This window comes from Thalassophryne amazonica, chromosome 6, assembly GCF_902500255.1.
Source record: "Thalassophryne amazonica chromosome 6, fThaAma1.1, whole genome shotgun sequence".
NCBI classification, from domain to species: domain Eukaryota; kingdom Metazoa; phylum Chordata; class Actinopteri; order Batrachoidiformes; family Batrachoididae; genus Thalassophryne; species Thalassophryne amazonica.
Window position 1 is genome coordinate 61,387,486 of NC_047108.1, and position 21,871 is coordinate 61,409,356.

Consider the following 21,871-nt stretch of genomic DNA (forward strand, 5'->3'; position numbering starts at 1 on the left):
TTAGTCATTGGTCCCAAAATATTGTATCTTAATGCTGTAGTTTTACTGTCACAGACAATAACAACATAGAGTAGAAAACACTTTATAGCATACAATGTGCAACAATTTTAGGGGAAAAAAATCCTCACCTACCTTGCCAAGCATATTGGTCCAAGAGCAGCTGAGTGAATGGAGCAAGTGCAAAGGTCAATCCCATACCAGATCGTCCAATTGCATATGCTGTTGCTAACCTCTTTTTGAAGTATAGTGCTGTGACGACTGAGAAAGCTTGGTATAGTAGTGCAAAACCCATTCCTACATGGTGTAAAAAACATTATTACAAAACAAACTGTGCATCACTGGAATATGACCAATCATATTTATTATTCCTTTATCATTCATCCACATTCAATGTATTAATATCGGCTATTATTATTTTTAGTTAACCCTCTGGGGTCCGAGGGCATTTTTTTTTGACCGTTCACTCGCCTGGCGTAAATGTTTTATTATTGCTGTTAAAAGCTCACCCTGCATCCCACAATAAAATGGCATGTCTCTTTTTTCAGGACAACCTGTACTTTCAGAATATATATGCTATAGTGGTGTTTTATAAGTGTAATAAAGGTTTACAATAATAACAAAGGTAATAAAGGTTGTAATAAAGGTTTGGTCCCCCTCTAGCTGCCACCTTATCGTGGTGGGGGAGTTTGCATACCCGGATGATCCTAGGAGCTATGTTGTCGGGGGCTTTGTGCCCCTTGTAGGGTCTCCCAAGGCAAACAGGTCCTAGGTGACGGGTCAGACTAAGGGCAGTTCAGAACCTCCATGACCAGTAAAAAAATCAAGGACCAAGACGTCGCATGGTATGGTGGAGCCGGGGCCCCACCCTGGAGCTAGGCCTGGGGTTGGGGCACGCGCACGAGCGCCTGGTGGTCGGGCCTTAGCCCATGGGGCCTGGCCGGGCTCAGCCCGAAAGAACGACGTGGGCCCGCCCTCCTGTGGGTTCACCGCCTTTCAATGCCCACGTGGGCGGCGACAGTGAGACCTGGAGGGGGGTGATCGGGAAGCACGGCCTCCCCAATCTGAACCCGAGTGGTGTTCAGTTGTTGGACTTCTGTGCTAGTCACAGTTTGTCCATCACAAACACCATGTTCGAGCACAAGGGTGTCCATAAGTGCACGTGGCACCAGGACACCCTCAGCCGGAGGTCGATGATCGACTTTGTAGTCGTATCATCTGACCTTCAGCCATGTGTCTCGGACTCTCGAGTGAAGAGAGGGGCAGAGTTGTGGACCGATCACCACCTGGTGGTGAGTTGGATCCGCTGGGAGGGGAGGAGGCTGGTCAGACCTGGCAGGCCCAAACGTACTGTGAGGGTCTGCTGGGAACGACTGGCGGAACCCTCTGTCAGCGAGGTCTTCAACTCCCACCTCCGGGAGAGCTTCTCCCAGATCCCGGGGGAGGTTGGAGACATGGAGCCCGAGTGGACCATATTCTCCACCTCCATTGTTGATGCAGCCGCTCGTAGCTGTGGTCACAAGGTCTCTGGTGTCTGTCACAGCGGCAAGCCCCGAACCCGGTGGTGGACACCGGAAATAAGGGATGCCGTCAAGCTGAAGAAGGAGTCCTACTTATCTTTGTTGGTAGGTGGGACCCCGGAGGCAGCTGACAGGTACCGGCAGGCCAAGCGTGTCACAGCCCGTGCGGTCGCAGAGGCAAAAACTCGGGTCTGGGAGGAGTTCGGGGAGGCCATGGAGGAGGACTATCGGTCGGCCTCAAAGAGATTCTGGCAAACCGTCCGACGCCTCGGGAGGTGGAAGCAGCTCTCCACTAGCACTGTTTACGGTGCGGGTAGGGAGCTGTTGACCCTGACTGGGGATGTTGTCGGGCAGTCGAAGGAATACTTCGAGGATCTACTCAATCCCATCGTCATGTCTTCCGATGAGGAAGCAGAGACTGGAGACTCAGAAGCGGACTCATCCATTACCCAGGCCGAAGTCACTGAGGTGGTTAGAAAGCTCCTCGGTGGCAAGGCTCCTGGGGTGGATGAAATCCGTCCTGAGTACCTTAAGTCTCTGGATGTTGTGGGACTGTCATGGCTGACACGCCTCTGCAACATCGCGTGGCGATCAGGGACAGTGCTTCTGGATTGGCAGACCGGGGTGCTGGTCCCTCTGTTTAAGAAGGGGGACCGGAGGGTGTGTTCCAACTATAGGGGGATCACACTCCTCAGCCTCCCCGCTAAGGTCTATTCCAGAGTACTGGAGATGAGAATTCGACAGATGGTCGAACCTCGGACTCAGGGCTGCCCTTTGTCACCGGTTCCATTCATTATTTTTATGGACAGAATTTCTAGGCACAGCCAGGGTGTAGAGGGGGTCTGGGTTTGGAACCACAGAATCTCGTCTCTGCTGTTTGCAGACGATGTGGTTCTGTTGGCTTCATCAAATCAGGACCTTCAGTGTGCACTGGGGCGGTTTGCAGCCGAGTGTGAAGTGTCCGGGATGAAAATCAGCACCTCCAAATCCGAGGCCAAGGTTCTCGACCGGAAAAAGGTGCTTTGCCCTCTTCAGGTCGGTGGAGTGTCCTTGCCTCAAGTGGAGGAGTTTAAGTATCTCGGGGTCTTGTTCACGAGTGAGGGACGGATGGAGCGTGAGATCGATAGACAGATCGGTGCAGCATCTGCAGTGATGCGGTCGCTGTATCGGACCGTCTTGGTGAAGAGAGAGCTGAGTAGGGGGGCAAAGCTCTCGATTTACCAATCAATCTACGTTCCGATCCTCACCTATGGTCATGAGATTTGGCTCATGACCGAAAGAACGAGATCGCGAGTACAAGCGGCCGAGATGGGTTTCCTCTGCAGGGTGGCTGGGCACTCCCTTAGAGATAGGGTGAGGAGCTCGGTCACTCAGGAGGAGCTCAGAGTCGAGCCGCTGCTCCTCCACGTCGAAAGGAGTCAGTTGAGGTGGCTTGGGCATCTTTTCCGGATGCCCCCTGGACACGTCGCTGGAGAGGTGTTCCGGGCACGTCCCATTGGGAGGAGGCCCCGGGGAAGACCCAGGACACGCTGGAGGGACTACATCTCTCGGCTGGCTTGGGAACGCCTTGGGGTTCCCCCGGAGGAGCTGGGGGAGGTGTGTGTGGATCGGGAGGTCTGGGCGGCTTTGCTGGAGCTGCTGCCCCCGCGACCCGACTCCGGATAAAGTGGAAGAAAATGGATGGATGGATAAAGGTTTACAATCAGAAATAAGAAAAGAAAAATAAAGCAGAAAAATTTTTCACACATTTATTCAAAACACACAGCAAACTACAATAAACAACTATTTTGACACTTTAGAAAGGTAGTTTGGGGTCTTGTACAATAGAATGTACAAAAATAAAGGTTCTAAAATAAACACAATTACACATTTTGAACAATATATACAAAATGGTCTATGCGTTTTGTTTGTCTTTATGCCACATCTCAAAGCAATTTCTGTCTGCTATTACACAAAGGCTTACACACAAACTTTTTATTTCCATGGAGTTTGACTCCCTCTTGGAATGTGTTCCTGCAACAACCTCTCTTCACAGTTTGAGACCCTGGTAACACCCCTCCCTCCTCCTTTCATTAAAATGTGTAAATGACACTTTACAAGTGAGAGTGAGAGTGAGAGTGAGAGAGGCTTATTCAAAAATATTCCCTGGCCAAGTAGTGAATCATTTCTCTCAGTGACACTCTTTGGTCCACCACGTGAGGTTGTAAGAGACCCTCTTACGCTGATCTCCTTCATTCATATGCGCAATGCTGTGCTTGTACGCATGGAGCCAGCAGCCAGAGGGCTATTCAGACAGCATTCACATGCCAAAGAGTAACACATTGCTTCTACAAACGATCTTTTGGTCTACCATGTGAGACTGCCCTACGATTGGATACTGGAAAACCATGTGATGGTGAACCAATTCCAATTGGACACTCACACTGTGCACGTCATCACACAGCTTCTATGAGAAGTACAAAGATGGTGGATGGCTGGTTCGAAAGTCTCATATCATATCATATCTCATATCATTAAAAAGTTATTTATAATTTAGTAAAACTTGTACTCAGCCATCGTATATGACAGCGTCAGCCCCAGAGGGTTAATATATTGTGGTGTATGTATAAGAAATTTTGGATTGTCAATTATTTTTACTCACCAACTATCACTCCCATGCTGACGTAGAGGTACACCACGCTGGTAGCAAAGATACTTAAGAGAAACCCTCCACTAATCAACAGTGCCCCAGTGATTGATGTCACTCTGGTTCCAAACTTGGCACAGGCCACAGAGGCGAGGGGTGCTGCAGAGGTTATAGCAGTATGAACACAATGAAACAGGATCTCAAAAATAAATAAATAAAAAATTTTTTGTGTGTATGTTTGGAGTTTGTCATCAAATAGTACTTCTAAACATATCAAGAATGACAGTTCCTCTTTCAGTTTTTCTTCACCAACGTGAAGTAAAACCGAGTCCCAGGAATGTGGTGAAGTTCAAACCTCCAGACAAACGCAGGCTCGACATGATGGAACCAATCCAGCTGATACTTTCTGCGGAGCCTCCGAACTCGTCTTGGAATGCCACAAAGAAGATCCCAAAGGTTTTTAGTGTTCCCATCACCAGGACATTTACCTGCAGATAATGAATGAAACATATCAACAAATGTACAGTATATATATGATATGATTCAGTGAACTTTGCATTGTTTTATATGTTGTGGGCCTGTCCGGTTAGTTGTGCCTGTACCCTCTGTTCCTGTCTGTGTCATATGCCGGTGTGTTTTGTACATCCTCCTGATCTGTCAGTTGTGTGCATGTATGTATCTGCACCCCTGGCTCTGGTCTGGTGTGTGTGTGTGCCTGTGCATGCGTGTCCTTGCTTTATGTCTCAGCTGTACATGTATGTGTTGGTGCTCCATTGTCACTCCCCCATGCCCATGTGATCTGTCCACGATCTGTGTCTATCATTGTCTGTTTGATGTCTATCGGTTGCATCATCCGTCTGTGTTCCTGGTCTTTGTACTCTTCCTGTGGTCATTTTGTTTCTGTGAATCTTACATGCCCCTGAGTTCCATGTTTTCTCTTGTACTCATGTTGTTGTTATGTTGGTTTTCCCCTATGGTGTTTCTTATCCGTTTGAGTTCCAAATGGTCACTGCTTGTTTGTGTATTCAGTTGTTGATCATGGTTTAGTTCTTATTTAGGTTCTGACTGCCTTCTGGTTCTTCTTTGTCAGTTTGCCCTTTGTTACACTCACACATTAGTTCTATGTTTGTTTTTGCATTTTGTGTACCTTATGCTTTGGTTTTCTATTTCTTGATAAGGTTTTTGTCCACTTACCTCATGATGTCTGTTTTATCTTTTACCTCTTTCTGTTCCTTTATTTCCTCTCATGTGTAGGCTTTTCCGGTGTCACTGATCTTACACCTGTTGTTAATTAGTTGAGTTTGTTTTGAAGCCACACCTTTTCATTGTTTACTGCCGGTCATTGCTACAGTTACGCATGTTGGTCTCCACCTTGATCACCATTTGTAAGTACAGTATGTTGCTCCCGCTGTGTTTTTGACATTAGTTGGTTTAATCCTCATTTTGTTCCTCACCCCATCACTGATGTATTGGATTGTGTGGCACTGTGGATCATTGCTGTTATATTATTTCCACTGTGGATTATTAAAGCACCCTGGTTTTTGCCCTTCACTCCTGTGTCCTGGCTGCCTTCTTTGGGGGGTGTAGTTTGACTCTGCTCAGCTCAAATAGTAACATTATACCTTTATCTCAAGCTTTAACCTCACACTATTGTTACAAAAGAAGTCCCCAAAATTCAACCTGATCTCACAGACAAGTGCATTTTGATCCCCCATGTGAGTCACGTGTTAATAACTTTGCATCTCCATAACATATTGGTACTGTAATCCTCAAAATAATAAATCCAAACCCATCAGCCAGATCATTGTTAATATTGTTTTAAACAGATTCTTGAAGATTTAGTGTTTTCTTGTATCTGCAGTTTCTACTAAGACCTGAAACAACATCAGTGTTCACATATTGCATAGCATTGCTTTGGGAGAAACTGGAGTTCAAGAATATTTTACTGTTTGTCACTAAATATCTGAAACTGTCATACTGGGAAATTCTTATTGGACTTAGGAAGCGTAGCCCTAAACAGAAGCCCCGTGTACACCGCCAACCCGTTCACATTTCTAACCGTTTTTCCCCACTCGGCGACACACCCACTGAGGATCAAACTCTGGTTATTGGCGACTCTGTTTTGAGAAATGTGAAGTTAGCGACACCAGCAACCACAGTCAATTGTCTTCCGGGGGCCAGAGCAGGCGACATTGAAGGAAATTTGAAACTGCTGGCTAAGGCTAAGCGTAAATTTGGTAAGATTGTAATTCACGTCGGCAGTAATGACACCCGGTTACGCCAATCGGAGGTCACTAAAATTAACATTGAATCGGTGTGTAACTTTGCAAAAACAATGTCGGACTTTGTAGTTTTCTCTGGGCCCCTCCCCAATCGGACCGGGAGTGACATGTTTAGCCGCATGTTCTCCTTGAATTGCTGTCTGTCTGAGTGGTGTCCAAAAAATGAGGTGGGCTTCATAGATAATTGGCAAAGCTTCTGGGGAAAACCTGGTCTTGTTAGGAGAGACGGCATCCATCCCACTTTGGATGGAGCAGCTCTCATTTCTAGAAATCTGGCCAATTTTCTTAAATCCTCCAAACCGTGACTATCCAGGGTTGGGACCAGGAAGCAGAGTTGTAGTCTTACACACCTCTCTGCAGCTTCTCTCCCCCTGCCATCCCCTCATTACCTGATCCGTATAGACGGTGCCTGCTCCCAGACCACCAATAACCAGCAAAAATCTATTTAAGCATAAAAATTCAAAAAGAAAAAAATAATATAGCACCTTCAACTGCACCACAGACTAAAACAGTTAAATGTGGTCTATTAAACATTAGGTCTCTCTCTTCTAAGTCCCTGTTAGTAAATGATATAATAATTGATCAACATATTGATTTCTTCTGCCTTACAGAAACCTGGTTACAGCAGGATGAATATGTTAGTTTAAATGAGTCAACACCCCCGAGTCACACTAACTGCCAGAACGCTCGTAGCACGGGCCGAGGCGGAGGATTAGCAGCAATCTTCCATTACAGCTTATTAATTAATCAAAAACCCAGACAGAGCTTTAATTCATTTGAAAGCTTGACTCTTAGGCTTGTCCATCCAAATTGGAAGTCCCAAAAACCAGTTTTATTTGTTGTTATCTATCTTCCTCCTGGTCGTTACTGTGAGTTTCTCTGTGAATTTTCAGACCTTTTGTCTGACTTAGTGCTTAGCTCAGATAAGATAATTATAGTGGGAGATTTTAACATCCACACAGATGCTGAGAATGACAGCCTCAACACTGCATTTAATCTATTATTAGACTCAATTGGCTTTGCTCAAAATGTAAATGAGTCCACCCACCACTTTAATCATATCTTAGATCTTGTTCTGACTTATGGTTTGGAAATTGAAGACTTAACAGTATTCCCTGAAAACACCCTTCTGTCTGATCATTTCTTAATAACATTTACATTTACTCTGATGGACTACCCAGCAGTGGGGAATAAGTTTCATTACACTAGAAGTCTTTCAGAAAGCACTGTAACTAGGTTTAAGGATATGATTCCTTCTTTATGTTCTCTAATGCCATATACCAACACAGTGCAGAGTAGCTACCTAAACTCTGTAAGTGAGATAGAGTATCTCGTCAATAGTTTTACATCCTCATTGAAGACAACTTTGGATGCTGTAGCTCCTCTGAAAAACAGAGCTTTAAATCAGAAGTGCCTGACTCCATGGTATAACTCACAAACTCGCAGCTTAAAGCAGATAACTCGTAAGTTGGAGAGGAAATGGCGTCTCACTAATTTAGAAGATCTTCACTTAGCCTGGAAAAAGAGTCTGTTGCTCTATAAAAAAAGCCCTCCGTTAAGCTAGGACATCTTACTACTCATCACTAATTGAAGAAAATAAGAACAACCCCAGGTTTCTTTTCAGCACTGTAGCCAGGCTGACAAAGAGTCAGAGCTCTATTGAGCCGAGTATTCCTTTAACTTTAACTAGTAATGACTTCATGACTTTCTTTGCTAATAAAATTTTAACTATTAGAGAAAAATTACTCATAACCATCCCAAAGACGTATCGTTATCTTTGGCTGCTTTCAGTGATGTCGGTATTTGGTTAGACTCTTTCTCTTAGATTGTTCTGTCTGAGTTATTTTCATTAGTTACTTCATCCAAACCATCAACATGTCTATTAGACCCCATTCCTACCAGGCTGCTCAAGGAAGCCCTACCATTATTTAATGCTTCGATCTTAAATATGATCAATCTATCTTTATTAGTTGGCTATGTACCACAGGCTTTTAAGGTGGCAGTAATTAAACCATTACTTAAAAAGCCATCACTTGACCCAGCTATCTTAGATAATTATAGGCCAATCTCCAACCTTCCTTTTCTCTCAAAAATTCTTGAAAGGGTAGTTGTAAAACAGCTAACTGATCATCTGCAGAGGAATGGTCTATTTGAAGAGTTTCAGTCAGGTTTTAGAATTCATCATAGTACAGAAACAGCATTAGTGAAGGTTACAAATGATCTTCTTATGGCCTCAGACAGTGGACTCATCTCTGTGCTTGTTCTGTTAGACCTCAGTGCTGCATTTGATACTGTTGACCATAACATTTTTTACAGAGATTAGAGCATGACATAGTTATTAAAGGCACTGCGCTGCGGTGGTTTGAATCATATTTATCTAATAGATTACAATTTGCTCATGTAAATGGGGAATCTTCTTCACAGACTAAGGTTAATTATGGAGTTCCACAAGGTTCTGTGCTAGGACCAATTTTATTCACTTTATACATGCTTCCCTTAGGCAGTATTATTAGACGGCATTGCTTAAATTTTCATTGTTACGCAGATGATACCCAGTTTTATCTATCCATGAAGCCAGAGGACACACACCAATTAGCTAAACTGCAGGATTGTCTTACAGACATAAAGACATGGATGACCTCTAATTTCCTGCTTTTAAACTCAGATAAAACTGAAGTTATTGTACTTGGCCCCACAAATCTTAGAAACATGGTGTCTAACCAGATCCTTACTCTGGATGGCATTACCCTGACCTCTAGTAATACTGTGAGAAATCTTGGAGTCATTTTTGATCAGGATATGTCATTCAAAGCGCATATTAAACAAATATGTAGGACTGCTTTTTTGCATTTACGCAATATTATCTCTAAAATTAGAAAGGTCTTGTCTCAGAGTGATGCTGAAAAACTAATTCATGCATTTATTTCCTCTAGGCTGGACTATTGTAATTCATTATTATCAGGTTGTCCTAAAAGTTCCCTGAAAAGCCTTCAGTTAATTCAAAATGCTGCAGCTAGAGTACTAACAGGGGCTAGAAGGAGAGAGCATATCTCACCTATATTGGCCTCTCTTCATTGGCTTCCTGTTATTTCTAGAATAGAATTTAAAATTCTTCTTCTTACTTATAAGGTTTTGAATAATCAGGTCCCATCTTATCTTAGGGACCTCATAGTACCATATCACCCCAATAGAGCGCTTCGCTCTCGGACTGCAGGCTTACTTGTAGTTCCTAGGGTTTGTAAGAGTAGAATGGGATGCAGAGCCTTCAGCTTTCAGGCTCCTCTCCTGTGGAACCAGCTCCCAATTCGGATCAGGGAGACAGACACCCTCTCTACTTTTAAGATTAGGCTTAAAACTTTCCTTTTTGCTAAAGCTTATAGTTAGGGCTGGATCAGGTGACCCTGAACCATCCCTTAGTTATGCTGCTATAGACTTAGACTGCTGGGGGGTTCCCATGATGCACTGAGTGTTTCTTTCTCTTTTTGCTCTGTATGCACCACTCTGCATTTAATCATTAGTGATTGATCTCTGCTCCCCTCCACAGCATGTCTTTTTCCTGGTTCTCTCCCTCAGCCCCAACCAGTCCCAGCAGAAGACTGCCCCTCCCTGAGCCTGGTTCTGTTGGAGGTTTCTTCCTGTTAAAAGGGAGTTTTTCCTTCCCACTGTCGCCAAGTACTTGCTTACAGGGGGTCGTTTTGACCGTTGGGGTTTTTACGTAATTATTGTATGGCCTTGCCTTACAATATAAAGCGCCTTGGGGCAACTGTTTGTTGTGATTTGGCGCTATATAAATACATTGATTGATTGATTGATGACAGTCAGACACGTCCATCTGTATTGAAGGTGAAGCTTAATTTGTTATTAATTAATTCTTATTAATTATTATTCTTAATTCTAATTCAGTGACCATCAAGACTGCTCCTGGAGACCACCTGTTCTGCACATTTACTATTTCTCTCTGCTCTGTTCACACCTGATTAGGGAAGCCTGCTGTCTGCCAACTCTTGTTTGGCTGAACACATCTCCTTGGCCTAATTAACTATGAGCAACACACATAAAGATGAAAATATTCTGGACACAATTGCAGGTGAAACTTCACATAAGTTGTGGCTAAAAATTTTAAAACTCAAATTTGTGTAAAGTCAATTATGATGCCTACTTTATTTCTACATAAAGATACTTAAAGTCATACTTACAATAAATATTTATTTAAGTTTTTTTTAAAATATATGTCAGTTTTCAAACATGCTGTCACATCTCACAATACGGCGATGCTGCTGGGACGCTTACAATCACACCAAGGTTTTACAAGCCTGTACTTGTTCCATCTTTTAATTACTTATATTTCAGGTTTATTTGGATTAATAGTTATTTGACATGCTTTGAGTGTTTTACTGTTGTCAGTCATCTGTTGTTGTTTAGTACACTTCCTTGTAGCGGCGAGTGTTGCCTGTAAGCATTAGGTAATGAGGTTAATTCCTGGACAAAGGCTGCCTATATTAGCCAGCCATGTCTGTATATTCAAGCAACTTATTACAGTGGATAATAATGACAATATGAAAATGGCTTTTGAGACTTTTGCAAATTTATAAAAAGAAAAAACAAACAAGGAATTACTTGTAGATAAGTATTCACAGCCTTTGCCATGAAGCTCAAAATTGAGGTCAGGTGCATCCTGTTTCCACTGATCATCCTTGAGATGTTTCTACAGCTTAAATGGAGTCCACCTGGATTAAATTCACTTGATTGGACATGATTTGGAAAAAACACACACCTGTCTACATATAAGGTCCCACAGTTGACAGTGCATGTCAGAGCACAAACCAAACATGAAGTCAAAGGAATTGTCTGTAGACCTCTGAGACAGGATTGTCTCAAGGCATAAATCTGGGAAAGGGTACAGAAACATTTCTGCTGCTTTGAAGGTCCCAATAAGCACAGTGGCCTCTATCATCTGTAAATGGAAGAAGTTCAGATCCACCAGGACTCTTCCTTGTGTTGGCTGCATGTTCAAATTGAGCAATCAGGGGAGAAGGGCCTTAGTTAGAGAGGTGACCAAGAACCCAACAGTAACTTTGTCAGAGCGCCTTTGTCAGAGGAGAACCTTCCAGAAGGACAACAATCCATCAATCGAACCTGTATTTTAGAGTGACCAGACGGAAGCCACTCCTTAGTACACAGGTTACAAACTGATTCCAGAAAGGGCCAAGAGAGTGCAGGTTTTCTTTGCAACTACCCATCACTTTGAGCAGATAGAATCAGTTAATCACTGAAATCACCCGGTGGAGTGAGTGGTTGCAAAGAAAATCTGCACCGCCTTGGCCCTTCTGGAATCAGTTTGAGACCTCTGCCTTAGTAAAAGGCACATGGCAGTCCACGTGGAGTTTGCCAAAAGGCACCTGAAGGATTCTCAGACCATAAGAAACAAAATTCTCTGGTCTGATGAGACAAAGACCAAAGACTTTGGGGAGAATGCCAGGCATCACGTTTGGAGGAAACCAGGCACCATCCCTACAGTGAAGCATGGTGGTGGTAGCATCATGCTGTGGGGATGTTTTTCAGCAGCAGGAACTGGGAGACAGGATTGAGGGAAAGACGAAGATGAGGGAAAGATGAATGCAGCAATGTACAGGGACAACCTGGATGAAAACCTGCTCCAGAGCGCTCTTGACCTCAGACTGGGGTGACAGTTCATCTTTCAGCAGGACAGTGACCCTAAGCACACAGCCAAGAAATCAAAGGAGCGGCTTCAGGACAACTCTGTGAATGTCCTTGAGTGGTCCAACTAGAGCCCAGACCTGAACCTGATTAGACATCTCTGGAGAGATCTGAAAATGGCTGTGCACCGACGCTCCCCATCCAACCTGATGGAACTTGAGGTGCTGCAAAGAGGAATGGACAAAACTGTCCAAAGATAGGTGCACCAAGCTTGTGGCATCATATTCAAGACGACTTGAGGCTGTAATTGCTGCCAAAGGTACATCAACACAGTACTGAGCAAAGTCTGTGAATACTTATTTACATGTGATTTGTTTTTTTAGTTGTTTTATTTTTAATAAAGTTGTAAAAATAAAAAAAATCATGTTGACATTATGGGATGTTGTGAGTAGAATTTTGAGGGGAAAATTAATTTACTCCATTTTGGAATAAGGCTGTAACATAAAATGTGGAAAAACTGAATGTCTAGGAATACTTTTCAGATGCACTGTACTATCTGTGGAGATTTTCAGTAATCCAGGTCATGGCATCCAAGCAGGTTGAGTCAGGTCAAGTGGACTTTTTAATTCCTTGAATACATTTCACTTGACCTGACTCAATCTGCTTGGACACTTAACAGGTAACATTTCAGTCAAACAGTAGTGTTCAGAATAATAGTAGTGCTATGTGACTAAAAAGATTAATCCAGGTTTTGAGTATATTTCTTATTGTTACATGGGAAACAAGGTACCAGTAGATTCAGTAGATTCTCACAAATCCAACAAGACCAAGCATTCATGATATGCACACTCTTAAGGCTATGAAATTGGGCTATTAGTAGAAAAAAGTAGAAAAGGGGGTGTTCACAATAATAGTAGTGTGGCATTCAGTCAGTGAGTTCGTCAATTTTGTGGAACAAACAGGTGTGAATCAGGTGTCCCCTATTTAAGGATCCATTGGATGGGTAGATGACTGAACAGGCCCAGTCTTGACGCTCACTGTTTTTGACAGACATTGCATGTGGTTGTTGCTGTGGAAAGCTTCTGTCAGTCAAGATCTCTCTCTCTCTCTCTCTCTCTCTCTCTCTCTCTCTCTCTCTCTCTCTCTCTCTCTCTCTCTCTCTCTCTCTCTCTCTCTCTCTCTCTCTCTCTCTCTCACCCCTTCCTTTTTCTCCTCATCTCTTCTGTGTTGTTTGTTTGCATGTTTTGGAAGACTTTCAGTCTCCTGTGGATCATTGTTCACCAGTTGGCTCAACCCCTCACTTGTTCTTCCTACATCTTTCCATCAGTGGAGCAGCTCTTGAGTTTGTGCTTCAGGAGGTCCTTGTAGTGTTTCCTCTGCCCTCGGGTTTTCAGGTGGCAGCAGTAGGTAGTCCAGGTCTCAGATGTGTACATCAGGGTTGGCACGACAACAGCTTTGTAGATGAGGACTGTTGTCTCGTGTCGAAGGTCTCTGTTGTTGCAAACATGGCTGCAAAGCCAGCCTAAGGCAGTTCCTGCACATTTGAGTTCGTATTGGATCACATCATCTGTGTTTGCTGACACATGGCTGCTTAGGTATGGAAAGTGGGTCATATTTTCCAACACCTGTCTGTGCAGTTTGACAGCAGGACGCTTTGGATTGATCATGTTGGGTGGAGGCTGATACAGGACATCAGTCTTCTTCAGGTTGATGTGAAGACCAAACTTGGTGTAGGCTTCAGAGAAGGTTTCAAGGATTTTCTGAAGACCTTCTGTAAAGGATTATACGCTGCTGTCGTTGGCATACTTGAAGTCTAGGAGTGACATGGTGCTGATTTTCTTCTTGGCTCTGTCGGCTCAGGTTTAAGAGCTTTCCATCTGTTCTGTACACAGTGTCAATTAATGTTGGTACCTTGTCCTTCATTAGGTGGAGGATTTTGTATCTGAGACAAAACACTCTTTTGACCCATCGTAAGACTTTTACACTGCTGTGCTATTTGTGAAAGATATAACCTTTCCTAATGAGTAAAATATAGCTCAGAATGAGATACAAAACCTTTTTTCAAGAAATCATAAGTGAATTTCCATTTGCTCCAATGGTACTTTTTTTTAACATAAAAACAAGCAGTCCATGTGCCAAGCAAGTTGTTGCCACCATTTAAGGTGCCCAAACAGCACTTACAATCCAGCCTCAGGATTTCATGGCCTACAAAAAAATGTATGATAGTCATCCTATGGTGATAGCTATAGCCACGTAGGAATCAGTGATTATACATGGGTCAAAATTTATCAGGTTACAAAACAGTGTTTTCAGTTTTAGATGTGTTTATTTCTCGCTAGCTTTTACATAATATATGAGAAACATTTTAGATTTACACTGAAACGCAGCAGATTCTGAGCAGATTCTGCCATGTTGGATTAGCAGGCAGAGAGAAACCAGGCAGAAACCTGATTGGCTATCACTGTTTCCTTCCCAGAATCCCGACTTGCGCCCCCCCGCCCTCCAAAAAAACAATTGTTTTTTTGCATGATTCATGCTGTCGTCCATGAGCATAACAACAGGAAACAGAATGTGACCTTTTGACCTCTTAAAATAGGTCAAGGTTAGCCATCTTTGAATTTGTCCAAGGTCTGTGTCACAAGAATGTTCCTGTGAATTTGAAGACCCCAGCAGTAATGGGACTGGACTTATACTGAGCACAGACAGACAGACAGATGGACAGGTGGACAGACGGGCAGACGGACACAAAGACTGCAATACCCGATGGCCATATTTTTGCCTCGGGTAATAAATATAAATACTAGTAAAACTGATGAAACAATGCAAAGATTAAAAACATCTTGCACAATTAAAAATGATGCAACATAGGGATTTTAAATGTTCATTAATCATGTTTGCAACAAAATGTGGATTGAAGAGAAGAGAGACATATACCAGGAAACAATGCAGCACCACCATCCACCCCCAGCCTCCATCTGGAGGGTCTTCATATTGGATCTCTTTATCGTTCTCCTTTTTACTGGTCATGGTGTCCTTCCCGAACAGGTTCCAAGCAGCCTATGTTTCACAAAACAAAAAAAAAGTGCTTAGTGTTGTTATGAAAGGAGCAAAATTTAGAGTGGTAAACTTCACCTTCATATGGAAAGTCAATGATAAAACATCATTTACACAACAATGATGTACGGGTCAACCCATGACCCACAGGTCAACTAGGTGTGGGTAAGCTTAGTGAGAAAATAGTGCAGGTGTGGGCGGGCGGGTCAAAAAGTGACAAAACAGAGTTCCCATGAAGTAATTACCACAATCATCATCACCATCATTTTCTGCTGCTTATCCACGTCTGGGTCACAGTAGCAGTAGACCAAGCAGTTTGCTGTCAGACTGTCCTAACAGTCTGCTGTCAGGACAGTCTGCCTGACAGCAGAATGTCTAGGATGGAGCTGAGAAATGACTCGTCCTGAGCCCCATGAACACAGCATTCCATGCACACCTCAACTAATCAGCTCTGTCATTATTTAAGCAGGAACTCATGCCATGTCAGGTTGTTGGATTATTGTCCAAAGCTTCCTATGCAGTCCACAGCAGAAGACCACTGCTATATCTCCACTATCCTTAAGAGGATCTCAAGTTTTTTCCAAGTCACTGAAAGAACCACAGAACTCCGGAACTCCAGACATCATCTTCACCACTAAAGCCAAGGACAGCTGAGTAAGGAAGACGCTGCACAAATTGCTTCTTCATTAATTTGACTCACAACTAGACAAAGTCCAGATCATCCATTGTCAGTTGACTGTTTTTTGATGTTATTGCCTGCTGGACCTAATTCTCTCTGTTATTCAGATGTCATCTTTTGTCTTTTCTATCACAGTCAGAGTCAGGATAATCTAAGCAGAACAGTTTTAAGGAGAGGCACTCAACCAAATGGCGCTACAGACTTTCACAACTTCTTACTAAATGGACTGCATTTACGAGGTCTGTTAGAAAAGTATCCGACCTTTTTATTTTTTGCAACAACCTTATGGATTTGAATCATGTGTGCTTGCATCAGCCAAGCTTGAACCTTCGTGCGCATGCGTGAGTTTTTTCACGCCTGTCGGTTGCGTCATTCGCCTGTGAGCACGCTTTGAGTGAGCAGTGGTCCACCCCCCTCGTCTGATTTTCATTGCGAGGAAAATGTCTGAACGATTTGGAGCTTTGCTGCATCAAATGTTTCCAGAAACTGTGAGAGACAGGCAGGTGGAAACCATTCGGAAGATTCAGACGGCTTTTAGGGACGATTCTATGGGGATCACACAGATTAAGGAGTGTTACAACCAGTTTAAAGACGGCGCACAATGGCTGAGGGCGCGCCGGCGATGGACAGGCTGAAACAACCAGAGCATTTCCAAAGTGAACACAGCCCAGATCTTATAGAATAATGCCTTACATTCACCCCAATGTGAGGGTGCTGCCATACAAGGTACTCACGACACACCGGGAGCAACTAGGGGATTAAAGACCTTGCCCAAGGGCCCTTAGATATTTTCTGGTCAGGCTGGAATTTTCACCGAGGAAATGAAAACGCTTTTCATCACACTATCACGAACCAATAGATTAATGTATATTTCGTGCTGCTGAATCACGACTTGCCGCAAGACTGGGTTGCACACACACACACACACACACACACACACACACTCCCTGTGATGCATTGAGTATCAGTCTTTTCTTGATGACATGGGCAATAATTTATTTCATTGAAAGATACAGCATTTTGCACATGTTGGCCATTCTGTGCTGCTGGATATATGTACCATAACCTATGCCTCACAAATCTCTTTGCACCCAATCATAACAATAAAATATTATTTATAACACGTTTACAGGCTGGCAGTAAGTGGGTTTGGCTCAGAAAAATCTGCTGCTCTTTTTAAGGTGCCAGACATGACTGCTTTGTGTGTGTGTGTGTGTGTGCGTGTGTGTGTGTGTGTGTGTGTATGTGAGAGAGAGAGAGAGAGAGAGAGAATATATACTCAACAAAAATATAAACGCAACACTTTTGGTTTTGCTCCCATTTTGTATGAGATTAACTCAACGACCTAAAACTTTTTCCACATACACAATATCACCATTTCCCTCAAATACTGTGCACAAACCAGTCTAAATCTGTGATATTGAGCACTTCTCCTTTGCTGAGATAATCCATCCCACCTCACAGGTGTGCCATACCAAGATGCTGATTAGACACCATGATTAGTGCACAGGTGTGCCTTAGACTGCCCACAATAAAAGGCCACTCTGAAAGGTGCAGTTTTGTTTTATTGGGGGGGGGATACCAGTCAGTATCTGGTGTGACCACCATTTGCCTCATGCAGTGCAACACATCTCCTTCGCATCATCCGTGAAGAGAACACCTCTCCAACGTGCCAAATGGCAGCAAATGTGAGCATTTGCCCACTCAAATCGGTTACAACGACGAACTGGAGTCAGGTCAAGACCCCGATGAGGACGACAAGCATGCAGATGAGCTTCCCTGAGACAGTTTCTGACAGTTTGTGCAGAAATTCTTTGGTTATGCAAACCGATTGTTCCAGCAGCTGTCCGAGTGGCTGGTCTCAGACGATCTTGGAGGTGAACATGCTGGATGTGGAGGTCCTGGGCTGGTGTGGTTACACGTGGTCTGCGGTTGTGAGGCTGGTTGGATGTACTGCCAAATTCTCTGAAACGCCTTTGGAGACAGCTTATGGTAGAGAAATGAACATTCAATACACGAGCAACAGCTCTGGTTGACATTCCTGCTGTCAGCATGCCAATTGCACGCTCCCTCAAATCTTGCGACATCTGTGGCATTGTGCTGTGTGATAAAACTGCACCTTTCAGAGTGGCCTTTTATTGTGGGCAGTCTAAGGCACACCTGTGCACTAATCATGGTGTCTAATCAGCATCTTGATATGGCACACCTGTGAGGTGGGATGGATTATCTCAGCAAAGGAGAAGTGCTCACTATCACAGATTCAGACTGGTTTGTGAACAATATTTGAGAGAAATGGTGATATTGTATATGTGGAAAAAGTTTTAGATCTTTGAGTTCATCTCATACAAAATGGGAGCAAAACCAAAAGTGTTGCGTTTATATTTTTGTTGAGTATATATATATATATATATATATATATATAAAATACGTATCATGAAAGTAGTCCTGACTGAATTATTTTTAAAAAACTTTACATGGAACCAAAGCAGATGTGAACTGACTCACACAAACCTAAGACTATCTGAAAATCTAACAATGAATAAAAAGTTAATTTATAAAACTTTGCTATTATTTTTAAAATAATTTTATATTTAAGTGACCCTTATGTTGTACTCAACCTAAACACGTTTTATTCTGCAATATTTAATGTGTGGAGTTGGAGAAAATTTAAAATTTTTAGTCGATGTGCATTTAAACAAAGAATCTCAACTGAAATTCCTGTGACATTTATGATAATGAATCGTCTCCATTCGTCAATATGTGATTAGCACCATCAAACCACAGAAAAGAAAAATACACCTCTGATCTGAGTCCAATGGGAGGAAAATGTGTAGTATTTCTGTATTTACTGGGCAAGCTTTTGTTACTGTATACTTCATTTCTAACTCAGTGTGACAGAGGCATGTGCAAGGAGCCAAGACCAAATAAGGCAGAGTGGATTAAAGTTGAATGAATTGGACCAGTGTACTACTGTGTACCTCCAATCCTATACACACATACACATGTGCTGTTCACAAGTTGTCTTCAGAGTGAGCAGGGTAAATGTGTGGCACGCCTGAGGGCGTGATTGGAGATCAGCACCTTGTCATGAGGTATTAACTCGTGCAATATTATAAAGGAACTAAGGGAAGCCAAATCATGATAAGACTGAAGGAGACTTAAAAAACTCCATAAAACATATTTAAAGGCCCCTTCACACATCGTGTGAAGTTTGGTCAAATACGGCAAAACAGCGTGAAACAGTTCGAATTAGCACACCACGAAACATCTCGCCAACTGGCAGGCGCGCACAATCCGGGTGTGAGGGTTCCTGCACACGATGGTGTCTTTCAAGCAGGAACACAGTGCGAGGTGCATCACATCTTGCCGCTCATGTGGAATAAATAAAACCTAAAAACCAGCTGGTACCTGTGGAACCACATCGCGCCACTGATGTGGAATAAATAAAACAAAAAACATACCACCCACAGGATTCATACCTGCACTTTACCACTGAGCTACCATCACTAGCCTGTAAATGGTGCGGGAAAAATGCCTGAAATCAGCAAAGAGATGGACGTATTAAAAAATTAAATAAAACCAAACACCATAAAAAACACAGCACTTTATATTGAAGCCATCTTATCAAGCGGGCAATACAACTATGATCCATCTATTCCTCTGTAGATGACCCATGGTCACAGACATAACAGTCCCGAAATTATATAAATGAGAAGCAGTTCGCTCTTTTCATGTCCACATCTGCTTGTGCACGTCCAGCCCACCCACACTCGTGTAAGACACGCGTGCCTTGTGGATGGTGCACCAAAACTGACACTGCACCATATGGATCAGAGCTCATGTGGGTGACGTGAAAGTGAGATTGCCCGCTGCGTGTTCTGATAGATCGCCCTCTGCATGTTCTGATCTGATGGTCCATTTCAGCCTGGGAGCAGCCTATCAATGGGCTGCAGTGAGCATGCACACGCTCCCTTGCATATATTTAGTTTATAAATTCTCAAAAAGGCATATATCGCCACAGAGATATATGTTTTTATTCATGTCCTCGTGATGACAGCAAACAGACACGTGCGTCACAATGGGCAGTTGTTAGTCCATGTCTGTCCAAACACAGTATGTGTTGTTCAGCTGGGATGTCCAGAATGATAGATTTCCACAGCCGCTTCAGTGAGCGGACACACCTCCTATCAGTTCAGCATACACACCAAAGCCACACTCGTGGGGAACTTAGACAAATTTCACTGCCAGAACGACAGTGATTGTCTGCAGACTGTTGTCGTACCAAGACTGTGAATGGCCACACATTTTCTAAGTGCCAAAGTGTGTCAGCTGGAATTTGGCCGCCACCTGTCGCAAGAGGGATCGATGGGTTCGCACAGCGCACATTCTGTCTTTCAGCCACTGGTGTGCACAACACGTTTTGCACACGATTCCTGCTTCATGTGCATTTCATGCGCACTTCAACCAAACTTCTCACGATGTGTGAAGGGTCCCTAACATATTGACCCGAATCCAACACATGGTTTTGTTTCAGAAGCAGGGCCATCTTATAATTACAGACTACTCCATCTTCACAAATCATTTATGTATGTTGTATTTTACAAAATAAATTCAGTCATCCATAAATGGACTGCATTTATATAGCACTTTTCCTTCTGCATCAGATGCTCAAAGTGCTTTACAATAATGCCTCACATTCACCCCAATGTCAGAAACACGATGAGTAACATTAATAAAGCCCAAGCGTCCCCTGAGTTATTGACAAATGAGTAAAAATGAAACGGTTTAACAGAAAGGGGAGGCTGACTCGGCTCTGAGAATGGAGAACAGTTTGAGAACCACTGTACCAAATGACTCAAACAAAACAGCTGAGCTTTGCCTCGAGATACTGCACAGAGACACAGTCGACTCTGACGTGCTCCGTTTGGTACCGTGTGGGCAAACAGGCATCGCCTCAAAATGTGGCTCAATTCAACAACCAGTAACAGCACATACAAAGTGTGTGAGTCATCACTGGCGGGGTTGTTACTGCAGGTTGAAGGTCAGGATGAATGTGGCGAGGACTGTCCCCGTGGAGTCCTCGCCACATTCATCCATACCCTTACATGATTAATAACATTTGGGCTCTTCACATGAGTGTAATGATGCTAATTTAAAATAATAAATGAGCTAACAAAGAAGACAATCCAAAGCATAGTAACATTTATTACAAAATGATTAATTTTAGAAGTTATTATTGCTTTAAGCTTATTAAAAAGGCATTCACATTTTTTAAAACTTATGGTGACTTGACAAACACAAAATGCTGCTTTTTCATTGTGAAAAATCAGATCAAACTGCTAGATTGGAAATGTGAAGGTGTACGTGTTTAATGTTTTTTACCCTAAAGGAGAATTGTTAGCAGCTTATACAAACCACAGCCTGTGTAGGCTCAGTGTCACAAAGGAAAAAAACAAACAGACATCTGTGACAGAAGTCACAGAATTGTAAAATCAGTGATTTCAAATTAAAATTTTGGAGGCCTGTTTATAGCAATGGAGTTTTTACATGATGCACAACTGTAGAACTCTAGGGATGTTTAATTTGAAATAACCAAATGTAGCTGGAAAATGTTGGTAAAAAAACTTGATTTTGTACAACAGAATGCCTTTAAGCATGTGATTAAACTGCAGCTGTTCTGCATTTAAATACATTTATTGTGATTTTAATGAATGTTATGAGAGTGTTGTGCAACAGTGTTAAACAAGGGAAAAAAAACAAATATTTGCAAAATACAGGTGCTGGTGTCGCAAACCAAACGGTCGGCTCCTAAAAATTAGTCCACCCTGCCTCCGCTATGCATGCGTCATTTCAGAGCTTAGCCGCTCATCTAAGACGGAGTCTCTTCACCCAAAACGATCAAATGGATTAATGAGATTATTAACCATCAGATGACAAGGTTGATTGCTTTCACTCAATCTTGGCTGGAGTGGGTCGTTTTGGTGCAGATACACATTGATGGGGTTGAAACCATCAGCTTCATGTGAGTGCAGAGCGGAGGCCCAGACCACTGCTC

The 21,871-nt window shown here is 43.0% G+C and overlaps 1 protein-coding gene across 2 annotated transcripts in view; it reads right to left on the reverse strand.

Annotated features, from left to right (window-relative positions):
• The window catches only part of slc16a4 (solute carrier family 16 member 4), a 181,839-nt gene that overhangs the window by 84,472 nt on the left and 75,496 nt on the right, over positions 1-21,871 (reverse strand). For both annotated transcript variants that reach the window (XM_034172273.1, XM_034172274.1), the window contains 4 exons: positions 15,018-15,140; positions 4,499-4,631; positions 4,159-4,302; positions 133-294 (listed from right to left, as the gene is read on the reverse strand). In XM_034172273.1, the coding sequence (XP_034028164.1) occupies positions 133-294; positions 4,159-4,302; positions 4,499-4,631; positions 15,018-15,110 (532 nt within the window). In that variant the 5' untranslated portion in view covers positions 15,111-15,140. The remainder of the gene's footprint in view (positions 1-132; positions 295-4,158; positions 4,303-4,498; positions 4,632-15,017; positions 15,141-21,871) is intronic.